Source organism: Myodes glareolus, chromosome 18 (assembly GCF_982192425.1).
Source record: "Myodes glareolus chromosome 18, mMyoGla1.1, whole genome shotgun sequence".
NCBI lineage: Eukaryota > Metazoa > Chordata > Mammalia > Rodentia > Cricetidae > Myodes > Myodes glareolus.
Genome location: NC_142043.1, coordinates 67,086,507 through 67,099,897, shown reverse-complemented (window position 1 = coordinate 67,099,897; position 13,391 = coordinate 67,086,507). Strand labels below are relative to the sequence as shown.

Below are 13,391 nucleotides of genomic sequence, written 5' to 3'. Positions count from 1 at the left end.
CCGCACCTGATCACTGCCTTTAGTGGTGTCCTTCCGGCAGATCTGAAGCCCTACCCTGAGCTTTCACACAGCAGAGCCTAGCCATAAAATAAGCTGGACAGGAAGTTAGTAGGAAATGATTCACCAGAGCCAGTGAAGCTCTGGGAGCATGGATGTCACCGGTAGGCTGTAAGGAGGAGAGGGTTGTGTTGGTGGCCATCCCTCCTGCTCTAGGAGCATGGATGTCACCGGTGGGCTGTAAGGAGGAGAGGGTTGTGTTGGTGTCCAGCCCACCTGCTCCACTGACAGAACCAAGCACCGTGCAGGGCTTGAGTTGTAATGTTTCCAAGGACATATAACCTCTTAAAGTAGGAAGGGGTTAGCCTAACAAGCCTTTAGCATGCCCACACCTGCTCCCTGCTCCTTCCATGTCCTGGGAGGGTTTGTGGATTTCAGGCTGTCAGGCATGTGAATTTGCTAAGAGCTGAGCGTTCCTGCATGCTGCTTCCTCTGGTCTTGTCACTCCCGACGCAGGGATCAACTTCTTTGGTGTCTCGTGGGTCTATCCAGTCTCCTAGACTCTGCTTTCTTGAGAACACTAGTAATTGGGTTTTCAGACTGCAGGGCCTGGATTTATCTGCTTCCAGAATGGAGCAGCACAGCACAGCACAGCACAGATGCCACAGGAGAGCACAGCACAGCACAGCACAGATGCCACGGGAGAGCACAGCACAGCACAGCAGCCACAGGAGAGCACAGCACAGCACAGCACAGATGCCACGGGAGAGCCCTCAGCCCGTGCTGTGTGCAGGGAAGGACAGGGATGAGGCTTTCACATCCTTTTCTTTGCATGGCCACTGCAGGGTGTGGCCTGGGTTCCATGACCACTACTGGGCATGGCTGTGGTTCATGTCCTCTTCTCGGTGTGGCCTTGGTTACATGGCCTCTGCTGGGCATGCCTTTGGTTATGTTATGACATGTTGAGCAGAGTTCTTAACAGAGAAAACATGAACCCATGTTTAATTTGATATTTTCTAAGATTTGCTCCTAAAACATTTTTCCCCAGGATTTTGTTCCAAGTTCTGAACTACAAGAAACTCGAGTGACTGAGATAGGAAATGCCAGGTCCAGGTCCTGGATTCTGTAACTGCCATTTTGCTCAGCCCTCTGTGCATCTTAGCCCTTCATCCCTCTGTCCATTTAGTAAACCATGTTATTTTTTTGGTGTGTCTCAGGGTAAGTTGCAAACATAAGTACATTTCATCCCTAAACTTTAAAAAGTTGTGTCCTTAGCGGTACATAATGGCACGCACGTGGGTCCCATCACTCAGGAGCCAGAGACAGGTGGATCAAAAAGTTCAAGGCCTACAAAGCGAGTTACAGGACAACCAGGGCTACAGAGAAAAACCTTGTTTCAGAAGAAAACAAAAGGAAATGAAAGAAAGAAAGCTGTCATTACTAGAGTTCAGCAATTGTTTATAGTCTGGGCCATGAAAGTGGGGTAATACATACTCAGAGACAAGCTTAGATCATAGCCGTCATTGCATAAACTCTGGCAGACCACATTTGTGTAACCCCAAATTCCGTTAGGATGCAGAAGACGACTGTGACCCCGGAATGTTCCCTCCTGCTCTTCCCAGCAGTCCCTACCCAACCCCACCCTAGACCTCCTGGTCACCTCCTCTTCTGGCATTTACTACGGTAATCGTTGGTATGGTGACTGGTCTGTCACTCCATCTAAATGGCAGCAGTGCAGGATGTGCACTGTGTGTTAGCTGAAGACGGTCCTGTCTGAGAAGAAAGTCTGGGGCTTTGTACTGTTTCTACAACTTCTTCCTGTCCAGCAGTAATTAGGGCTGACAAGTGAGACTGCCTCCGGGTGCTGATGATATGGTGGTGAACTGACTCTTGATTGTACGCATGTTGTCCTCTAACTGCTGTGTTGTGAGGAGCCGCTTGCCGGCAGGCTGAGGAGCTGATTCTGCTTCCCCCAGCGCTGCGCCCATCTCACCCTTCTCACGGGCCTCTTTTTCATCACAGCACACAGAGGACAGGAAAGTGAAGGTGACACCAGAAGCAGGATCCCCAGCCAGTCCAGGGCCTGTGCCCCACCTTAGGCTGTGTGACTTATCTCGTGTCCCTCCTACATGTGCCAAACACTAAGCATAAACTGGACCAGAACCCAAATGCGAAGTCTCATTAATCTTTTAGATAGTTGTCCCACTTTTTAAAGCCAAAGCCTGGCACATAACCCAGAGTTATGTGGCAAGCAATAATAAAGTTAATTGGAATCTAGGTCTCCCAATTTTTCTCTTTTCAGCAGTTTCCAGCAACTTTGAGTCAAAGACTGCTTCAGAGCGGGGCCGTCCAGGCGGGAGGAGGCCACTTGGCAACAGTTGCTTGTTTCCATGTGGCTTCTTCTGTCATGCCCTGTCATAGCTACGTATTTCCTTTCTGTTTACCTATTACTGTGACAAAAGCAGTCACGGTCTGAGGGTACAGCCCACCGTGGCAGGAGAGTGTGGTGGTGGCAGTAGAGGCTGCAGGTCACACTGCATCAGAGTCAGGAGGCAGAGGCGGATGGGCACTGCTGCCCAGCTCACTTTCCTCCTTGCTCAGTTCAGCCCAGCCCGTGGGGTGTCTTCTCTTTTCAACCTCTATGAAAACACACTCACAGACGTGCCCTGAAGTCAGTCTCACACGACTCCAAACCCAGTCAGACTGACAAGCAAGTTAAGGATCACTGGCCCTGCCCCTGGGTGGAGCAGGGACCCATAGGAGGCACTCCAGGGCTGCAGGGCCAGTATCTGCAGTCCAGAGGTGCAGGCTGGAGGGAAGAGACATGGCCTAGGACTGGGCATCCGTGCTCTCCTCCCTACCAGGCTGCCCTTCTATGTTTGGGGCCATCACAGAGGGCAGACATTTTTACAGGCAGGACAAAGCACTTTTGAAATGGAGCAGCTCTTTTACCCCTTAGCCTGGAAGAAAAAGGGCTCTTAAGAGAAGGCAAGCAGCGAGGGAAGGGACATTAGAGTGAGGGGATACCACAGTAAATATGGTATCCATCTATGTGCCCTCTGGTGATGAGACAGATTGAGCTGAGACTAACAGTCCGCTCTGAGGAGAAGTTGTCCATTGTTTCCAGAGCTGCCAGCCTGGCCCTCTGGAGAAGAAGCCCTGAACCCCTGGCTGATCTTTATCCATCTCCACCGCAGAGCACCCTCCCTCCCCTGCTTCTCCACACCATCCTGGCCTCTTCTAAAAGCCATGGACAAGGTTAGAAAGCCAGAACAAATAATTACTTCAGTCCATCTTTGTCTTTCCTGAGGCCTTTTGCAGCTCAGTCTGGAAGGGTGAAAGCTGCCGTAGACCCGGGTAGACCCTGGTAGACAGCTGGTACTGACCTTTCTCAGATATTGAGTCAAAGCCCACTCAAGGCTGAGCGCCTGTCTGCTCTGAGAGGCAGTCGAGCAACGCAGAGGACCATGAGTTCTCAGGACTCTTGGTCTGGGAGTGTCCCTGTCGGCATCAGTGGTCACAGGATGGGGTAGGGTGAACCTCTGGCAGGTGAAAGGCTGTTGCCTGGTCCTCAGCACCTCATTCCTCCAGAAACACTGTTTGGTGCCTCTCGGGCCCAGTAGCAGGCTTGGCTGCTGGCGTTTAAGGATCTGCCAAGGTGTGGCACTTTGGATTCCTCCCTGGATGTGAGGCTCTGCCTGCTCCACAGCAAGCTCTACAATGGGTTGAGGCTCGGCAGGGATGGTGAGGAGTTGGGCAGGCTGTAAAAATAAGGGAAGGAACTTCAGAGGATCCAGACAGACCCAGAAGCCGCAGCCAACGTAGGCCACCCTCCCTGTGTTCTCCATTTATGTAAGCGTGATTCCATGTTTAGTGGCCAGCTTGGGGGAGAGCTCTTAACAGTAGGTATCACTGCTATCACTGGGCCTGAGCGTCACCAAGCCGCCAGTTCTGTAGAAGACACAGGGTGAGATCTGAGGCCCAGAGACAGCCCCCGCCCCATGTTCTTGGCTTCACTGGGATACACCATTAAAACTGCTAAAAACAAGAGAGCCAGACAGGTTTCTGGAAAGTTCTTAAGTGGGGGATGGAGGACGGAGGTGGGCACCTCCAGCTCTGTAGGACAGACCTGAGGACACTAGCATATGCTTTCCGACTCCCAGGGAATGTGTGTGGAAATGCTCCCCAGGCAGCAGGAAGGAGCTGGACAATGTCAGTAGCCAACTCTGAGGCTCTCCAGAAACATCGCCTTTAATATTTACACTTAGAACAGGAAGAGGAAGGCAGTTCCTCTCCTCCCCGTAGAGTCCTCAACCTCTAGGCACACACCTAACTGGTGACTGTTGTCTGATTGGCTTGATCCCAAATGGAACCTCTGGACACAGTGTTGCCTCTAACTTGTCCTCCACCCAAAAGGGAAATTTCCCACGGACTCAGGAGCAGGAGTGCACTGACCCTCCAGGGTGCCCCAGGGACCGCCTGCAGCTCACACGCTTCCTGGCGCACACACAACACTCCTCAGAACTTGAGGAGGTTTTCCTTCTGCTTCAGTGGTTATTTGAAAAGCACAGTACCATCTCAATGGCTGGACGGGCCCACCTCCCATGGGCAGCTGCAGGCAGGCATCCAGGGTCCTAGGGGCTCTGTGCAGAGGTCAGCAGCATAGCCAGGGTTTGCTCCCAGCCATTTGGGGAGTGTACAGCACTGGCAGGGGAGCCACCTGAACAGAAGCATCCTGAACATTTGCTGAAATGGGTCATTTCCATTTTGTTTGATTTTGTTTTGTTGAGATAGTTTCTCTGGGTAGCCCTGGCTGTCTTAGAACTAGCTCTGTAGACCAAGCTGGCCTCAAACTTACAGAGATCCACCTGCCATCGCCTCCTGAGTGCTGGGATTAAAGGCGTGTGCCACCACCACCAGGCTTCAAAACATTTTTTAACACAAGAATTTTCCCTGTGACCGCTTCCAGGGCCTTATCTTAACTAACACGGGTAGACATTCTCTGGTTGCAGCTGGTGAGGAGTGCAGTTCTAGCCATCGCTCCAGAAATGTCACTCATGCGAGCAGCAGAAAGAGAAATCCATGCCCTCCTGTCACACACCCCTCCTCCCTTGAAAGCACACTTCTGGGAACACTCATGTTCCTCAGCTTTCCCTGTTCAGTTAACCGGCTCTGTGTGTTGGGGGGTGGCGTCTGCCTGCCACTTGCCTCTCCTTGCACAGCAGAGCTGCAGGTGCACGGTCCACTGCTTCCGGGAAAGCAAAGCCCAGCCCCCTGTGACTCCACAGTCCTACTTGAGGGCTGCCTGGAACCCCTTCCAGCCACCCTGTCTCCTCTGTAAGTTCCAGTTGCTGTCGGAAGACTGGCGCGTTCCTGCAGGTCCTCCATGGCCTGGCTGTGGCAGCTCACAGGGCAGTGTCCACTGGCACAGGCGCACAGATCAGGCTGCGGAAACCCTGGCTTGTGCCGGCCTCCAGGCACATGTGGGTGGTTCTGGGGTCAAACAGCACTCATGTCAAATGGCCCTCTGGGAAATCTCCACGGGACCACTACCCACTGCAGCTGTCTCTCCATGGTACGGGCTGTGACTTGGACAATGACTTTTTGTTGTTAGGCCGTCGTAATGGAAGGTGCCTGTTTGTCCATTTGCTCACTCACTCACCATGTGCCGTGCTCGGGATAAAATGCCCTTGACTTCACTCTTGGGGACTCTGCCATAGAGGCCCCCATCTTCCCACTCTGACACCGCCTCGTTCTCCCCCATATGGTCTTCCCTCCTTGAGCGCCTTTCTCTTCTACAGATGTTCTAGAAAGGAAAAGGAAGGCGAGGGAGCAGGATTTATTGAGTAACTGCTCTTTGCCTGGCTGTGAGGCATCTATGATTAGACCGGGTAACCCAAGCTTTGAGAACTGGCCCTGAGGTGTCTTCTAGGCTGGGCCAGGCGAGCCTCTCCGGAGGGCAGAAGCCCTCGCCCTGGAGTACATACAGAAAAGCTGTAACTCTGGGGAAGACAAATGTCACAGGTAGACACCCTGCAGACGGAAGGAGCTGACAGTATGCATTGTTGATCACCGTTCCTGGAAGACCTTCAGCAGAATTGCTGAGGATGGGAGCAGGGCTCTGCCTCCATGCACACACAGGTGTCGTGTGTAAGTGCAGCAGGCACTCCCATGCTTCATCACAGTGCGTATGTGGAGGTCAGAGGCCCACTTCACCTTCCTTTTTAAGACGGGGTCTCTTGTTTGTCACTGCATTCCAGGCTAGCGAGCCAGTGAGCTGGGGACTCTTGTCCCTACCTCCCATCTCACAGTCGGTGCTGAGGTTACAGGTACAGCTCCCACATCTGTTATTACGATCATTGTCCACGAGTCTGTGGGATCCTTACTCAGGGCCACACATTCGCATGACAGCACTTCACCACCGAGCCACCTCCTCAGACTACACAGCTTCAGCACACACACAGAAGTGACCCCACTCACATACTTGCAAATGTGCACAAAGACAGGCTCGGAACAGCTCATTACCCATACATGTGCCAGGCAACTGTTAAACACATAGTTGGAGAGCTGCTCTGGCAGTGTGGCTCATCCATTGCAAGTTCTCTGTGAACATGAAGAGCTCCAGAACTTGCTTAATGGAAAAAGCAAGATACGTCTACTGGGGTGATCTGGGGAGTGATCTAAAAGGGTGGACGGAAAAGGCAATGGGAGGCCAGCAGGAGGCATGCTGCTCTCTGAATAGTCGTGTAGTTTCTGAGTAGTAGTGTGTGTATAAAGAAGTACACATCTTTATACCAGGGCCAGGCATGGTGATGCACTGGTGGGTGGGCAGAGCCAGGATCTCTGAATTCAAGGCGAGTCTGGACTGTGTAGTGAGTTCTAAGCCAGCCATGGTTACATGGTAAGATCCTGTCTCAAAAGTAACATGAGTCAAAATATTTTTGAGGCCAGGTGGTGGTGGCACACATGCCTTTAATCCCAGCACTTGGAGGCGGAGACAGGAGCATATCTGTGAATTCAAGGCCAGCCTGGTCTACAAAGTGAGTTCCAGGACAGCCAGGACTGTTACACAGAGAAACCCTGTCTTGAAAATTTTTAAAAATATATATTTTTTGAGTGGGTTGAAGAGATGGTTCAAGGTTTAAAGGCATTCGCTGCTGGCAGAGGACCTATGATTTGATTCCCAGAACCCATGTGGTGGCTCATAACCATCTGTAACTTCAGTTCCAGGGCTTGCTTTGGCCTGTGCTGGCCTCCACAAGCACCAGGCACACATGTGGTGCTTAGACATTATTGCAAGCAAAACACCCATACACAATAAAAATATTTTTAAGCTTCAAGTTTAGGCTCTAGTAGGCTGGAACCCTCATAGGGCAACAGGGGACAGTGAGCACAAGCTAATTTCTGTTGAGCATCTACTGTGAGCGTGGTATCCCCTAGATGTCGTGTGAGCACGGTATAGATTTAATCCAGTCTCTATGTATTTACATCCCAGACTTTAGAGGCTGGTGGTCTCTTCCTGGCTGTCTGGGTCATTTGCCTGTGCTCTAGCACCTGAAATCATGTAGGGATATATGTGGGCGGCTGTTTACTCCAAGGGGCAGTGCAGACCCACCCTAGAACCGCCTCTCAAGCACACGTCCCTGCCACAGTCTGCTCCGAGGGCTGCTTCGATTGTGTCCCTGTGCTTTTTGACTGAACTCTAGCTGAGGATGTGGGCTGGACTGGCCTCAGGGAGAGAGAAGGCACTTAGTCTGTGCTCCCCTGGGTGTCAACTGCACGCCCTGTCTGCCAGCTGGAAGCCAGCTGGGAGTTGTTTTTCTGATTGTCAGACCCGGTCTCCTTACTTGCACTTAGGGGAAGAGCATCCAAGCCCTGGTACAAAAGGTCCCTCTTTTCATGGCTTTGGAAGAAGCTGTGAATGAGCTCATTATCACTGCAGCCCAAGAAAGGGGGACAGGCGATCCTTGTCTGGCTGTCTAGACCTACCCCTGGCCGAACACACTGGACTGAGGTGCAGATGGGGCAGCTTGATTCCAGCCCACAGTAAGCAAAGGCAGGTGCTGAGACAGGTGGTCCCTACCAGGGGCTATGCTGAGGCCATTTAGATGCTTTGAGGCTGACTGTCTCTGCTGTGGTCCAGAGGAAGGTCACTGTTGGTGTCTCTTTTCCCCCAATACGTGCAAAACTCCATCTAGCCTCCCAGATGCAAAAGGGTTTCCATCCAGGGCTATGCAACCCCCCCCCACACACACACACACCTTCCGGGAGCTTCCTGTGTGCAGGTGGTCTGCCTACCCCTACACCTCAGGGCTAGCAGTTATGGCCGCCACTTATCTGCATTGTGCTCACGGTCTGCCAAGAGCAAAGTTGGCGCTGTGTCCTCTCAGGAAACCCAGTTCTAACGAGTGGTGACTGGTGCAGACTACTGGGCTGGAGAGTGAGGCTTCCGAGGCCAGGAAGGGGGTCGCATCTTTACCTCAGTCCACATTGTTGCTATTTGGAGCCCTGCAGAATGGCTCTCCACACCGTCCTAGGTTAGACCCTGGCAGGGCAGCTAGGTGGTGCTGGTCTTGAGCTGGCAATGCTGACCCCAAGTTGACCCCTCTTTTGCTTTCTTCCTTCTGTTTCAGATTGAGAAAATCATGAGCTCGATTGGAGAAGGAATTGACTTTTCTCAGGAACAGCAGAAGCTCTCAGGTACTATACTGGTTCCCACCTTGTAAAAGCACAGGCCTCTCCCTGGCCCTGGCAGCCTCAGCTTCTTCTCTGAACCAAAACAGATGTCTGTAGGAGAAAGGGGCCAGCCTGGGCCACGCCCTGTTCTGGACCTGTATGGAAAAACGGCCCTGCATTCTGGGGGCAAGTGTATGGATTGAATGTGAGGCTGGCTGTTAAGAAAAGGGGTTGTAATGTCGTGGCTGTCAGGTCGCTCATTGCTTTGGACTTCATCAGACTGAGGTGGCCCTGGCACCAGCTGTTCATGACACCATAGCCCCATATGCCTTGTTCACTACACTGGCAGTCTGGGCTGGGTGAGTGTGCTCCCTGCTAGCACTTGTCAGAGTCTCTGGGAGGGGCTCTGTCTCTTTCCTTCCCAGGTCTCTCAGTCATCTGCCCGTGTTACCCAGATCCCCACAGAACAGACCAGTCTGTTCATCCAAGCCGATGGGGTAAGGTCCGTCTTGCTTTCCCTTTTTGTGAAATGGACCATCATGCCAGGTTTCTTTCTCAGGAGAGAGGTCCCTAAAGTGCCCAAGAGCCCTCCTTCAGACCCCAGAACTAGGACATCCCTTTCTGACGAGTGTGCCCCTCTCCAGGGTTCTGTGCTGCACCTCCTTTAGCACTGGCCCAGAAGTCTTCCTGGGTCTTCCCAGTCTTAGGCGTCTTTGCCCTGCCAAGAGGCCTGATGGAGGCGGGGCAGGTGCTGTGCACACTTGAGTCTGGGCTCCTGGAGCCGCACTGCCCTGAGTTCAAATCCCGGTTCTAGATACAGACTTCAGGGCAAGTCATTCATTTCATCCCACCTGAGTGCCAGGCTCCTACCAGCACCTCTCAGCCGCTTACCGCATAGTAAACCAATCAGATACTCATGCGCTTAAGTGAATGGAAGCCATGCCTATTTCTATGACACCGATGAACTCTGGGGACAGCGCACTTGCTCCCTGCCTTGGCTTCCTCCGCATTTAGCCTTGTTTCCTGGAGCCTCCTTCCCAGCAGGCCTCAGTTCCTGGGTTCTAACAGAGGGACTGGTCTGGGTTTGGTCCTTGTCATCTTGAATGATGGCTGGAGTTGACAGATGGTTTTTCCAGCCCTGGACCTTTCTCCAGTTGTTTGCACTCTGCCTGGCGGTTGCCCGCACCTCCGGAGTAAACATGTTTGCTAGGGTCAGGTGTTTGTAGGGAATAGGTGTTTATGATGGACAGATAAACCCTCATGCCACTTTCAAGGCTGTGCTTTGGGACTGATCACAGCTGGCACCAAGGGCATTGAGCTTAGCTGTGGCCACTGCTTCCCTGTACCTCATCTAAGGATCAGGAGCCTAAGCCACGCTTGTCCAAGAGGCCGGAATCAGAAGGCCACTGCCTCTGGGTCCAGTAAGAGCCTCCTAGGAAGAGCCTTGCGCTTGAAGGCATCTGCACTGAGCTTTTCACCTTCTCTCCCACCCTGGGGAGTGGTGAGAGGGCTTCTCTACCGTTGGGCTGTCCTGACCGCAGCACCTGTTCCTGTATACATGCTTACTTTGCTGAGCCACCTTCTACACCCCAGCTTAGGGACACCCAGGACAGGCGAAGATGTGTTCCATGCTGTGTAGAGAGCCCCAGGGCATGGGGTCTGCACCACTACCTGGACAAGAAGCCTGGAGAGGCTGACTCAGGCCAAAGCAGAGTGCATTTTGAGTGGTCAGGATTGAGTGTATTAGGGTTCAGTTGTCAGCAAGAGTCAAAGAGGAGATACCTGGGCTCTGGCACCAGCAGCTTGGTGTTGTTGGAGGCACAGCCTCCAGCAACAACAGGCCCCAAGCTAGTGATGGCTGGTCAGAGAGGCAGACTCTGCACAGGGCTCCCTCCTGAAGGGCAAGACCACAGCACTGGAGTCCAGTTCTGCTTGGATACCCAAGAGCCCGGGACTGTCCACACTGGAGCTAGATACCCAAATTCCCAAAAGACATGTCTTACAACTCCTTCCTGTCTCTGCCAACTACCAGCAGTCCATCACACTAACACTCTGCAGTCTTTGAACAAAGGCCTGCCCTGTAGAGACGATAGCCTGGCTTTTCTTCTGTTTGTACTCCCCATTCACTATTGAGTAACTGCCGAGTGTAGCCTCCAAGGGCCTGGTCCCTCTGGACACAATGCCCATAGTGACCTATTGAGATGCAGGCACCTCCAGCCTATTTCCAGGGTGATGTGTGGTTCCTGTATATCTGTGACCTTTTCCCCCTCCCTGGCTGTCCCTTGCTGAGTGTCCTGCTCTAGGTGTGTGCCTCCTTGCCTGGCCCCTGCGTGCTCATCTAGGGAACATCAGGTGCAGCAGCCTCGCTTTCCCATTTTTTTGCCAAACAGGACAATGTTTCCTAAAGGTTCAGGTTGGGGTCACTTAGCTGTGGGCTGTGTTGCCCCTTGGTCCCCTCTCCTGGCTGTCCTCAAAACTGCCAGCCCAAGTTACAGGCATGATTATTCTGTGCCCGTAAGAGTTTCCTGTCCCCCAAACTTGAGATGAAGCAGCTGTCTCCCCCTGGTGCCTTCATCTGCATCGCAGCGTCGCTCTCAAGAAGCCTGTCCTCTCACTCTGGCTCCCTCGGCAGCAGCGGCTTCTGCTCCAGTGTCCGATCCCTGATGTATTTTCCTGAGCGTAGAAGGGGGAAGGGTGGGAGGGGAGGAAGGGGAGGGCCAGACACGAGAGTGAGCAAGGACTGTGGAGCCGGCAGCCAGCAGTGTGGAGCCCCGGAGCCTGAGACAAAGCCTTCTGCTGCGGCTCTGTAAGCGCACACATCCACCGGCAGCAGCCTGGACCACAGCTGCCCAGCCCTGGGATTACAAGCAGGAATGAATCAGCAGTGGGGGCCATACAAGCTCATGAGCATTCAAGAGCCTGCTGCGTAGGTTCCTGGATCTGACTTTCCATTCAAGGGCAAGTCTAGGAGCCCCCAGACTCGGCATTTTGGAACACTGCTACCGCCTGCATCCAGAGACTACCCTGTCACCACCCACCATCTGTTCTGCGGAGGACAGGAGAGGAGTGGCGGCTGCCACAGTTGGTCGGCAGGGTCCCTAAGACAAGCAAATTGGCGTTGCCCTGCTTTGAAGGGCAGAGACTGCCAGTAACGGCAAAATGACTTTCACCGTGTCGAGAAGAGTCCCTGGGAGGTGATGTTTCTGTAGCTGGTTCTTCTTTCTCCTGCCTTGAAGCTCTCTTTCTCCCCTTCTTTATCTTTCTTTTGCCCGTTCTTGCTGCAAGAACCAAAGAAGTAAGGTGGGATATGTGAATGCGGCCGGCTCAGAACATCCTAGGACTGCCGGGAAGGACTGAACTCTCGTCCTCCCTGCACTGCCACAGTCCTGTGCCGACCATAGAGCACAGTGAATAACTATCCCCTTGCCTGTGCATCTGTAGAGATGGTGAGACCAGAGACCCCAGGAAGAAAGCTGTGTGTGTCTCACGGCCAGAGAGCAGCACAGTGTAAATAGATGAGCTGCCGGCTCCTGACAGACAAGTGCCGCCTCTTCCTTTTATCTGCTTGGGTTTTGTCTTTGACCAAGAACTGAACAGCCCGGCAGCTTTCCCCTAAGCAGGCAGGCGGGTCACGGGAACCGCCACCGAAGAGGGGGAGAATGAACACCACCACATTCCCGGAAGCCAACCCAGACCAGGAAGGCAGCTTCGTGCTCAGCGTCTCAGCCCCGGAGGCACCCAAGTTTGCTGGCCAAACAGCCCGGTAGAAGACCATGCCATTGGCCCAGCAGAGCCACACCTGAGCCTGATTCCCACACTGCCCCCTGACTGTCCTGAACTGGGAGCACAAAGAGCTGGGGCCATGGTTTGCTTATTCCGGGACTGCTGGGGGACAACAAGTAAAAGTCCCTTCTCTCCCCCTGCCATGTTCTGTGCTGCTTGTGTTGCATGTGCTGGGTCCCTGTGAACAGCCGCCACTGCTTCCTTCCCGGAGCCCTCGCTGTGTGCCTGTGCCCTCAGCTGCATGAAGACGCGCGCTCACTCACGCCTGACTGGTTTATGCTGCAAGGTCGCAGAACTAGCCCCTCGCCACAGCCCCGCAGCAGCTCTAGAAGCTGCATGGAGAGGAGCGGCCAGGCTGGTGGGCACTTAGGAGCTGTAGTATCCCCCTCTAATGCTTATGGGGACAGACTTTCTGCCATGCCTCTGTGTGGACACTAATTAGGAGTTGACCCAGAGACCATTGGGAGTTGGCTCCCCCAACCCCTAGGGCAAGATCGTGCATGTGCAGCCTCGGCCCTGGTCCTGGACAGCTCACACCGTGGGGTGTGAGTGGGCAGCAGCCGCCCGAGTTGGCCGGTGTACAGTACCAGGCAGCTCTACCCTGCCTGCACGGAGGAGAGAGCAGAAGCCGCGTGCCTGCTCTCTCTGCTCTCTTGTACATAGTCTGGCTGCTCTATGGTAATGACCATGATGTGGCAGTGCCATCTGTCCTCCTCTGAGTGCCGCTGCTACCGCCTTAATGGGTTTTCCCTTTTCAAGCGTCTGCCGATTCCTCTCTCGTCAGGTTCTCGGACGCTGGAGCAGAGCGTCGGGGAGTGGCTGGAGTCGGTTGGCCTGCAGCAGTACGAGGGCAAGTTGCTGCTGAATGGCTTTGATGATGTCCGCTTCCTGGTAAGTGCTTGCAGGCCACCTCAGTGGCCACGACTGGTGCTGCT

The 13,391-nt window shown here is 53.5% G+C and overlaps 1 protein-coding gene across 6 annotated transcripts in view; it reads left to right on the top strand.

The window, feature by feature from the left end:
- Anks1a (ankyrin repeat and sterile alpha motif domain containing 1A) overlaps nt 1-13,391 on the top strand; it is a 160,948-nt gene that overhangs the window by 126,326 nt on the left and 21,231 nt on the right. For all 6 annotated transcript variants that reach the window (XM_085679889.2, XM_085679893.2, XM_085679890.2 and 3 more), the window contains 2 exons: nt 8,631-8,697; nt 13,241-13,347. In XM_085679889.2, the coding sequence (XP_085536015.1) occupies nt 8,631-8,697; nt 13,241-13,347 (174 nt within the window). The remainder of the gene's footprint in view (nt 1-8,630; nt 8,698-13,240; nt 13,348-13,391) is intronic.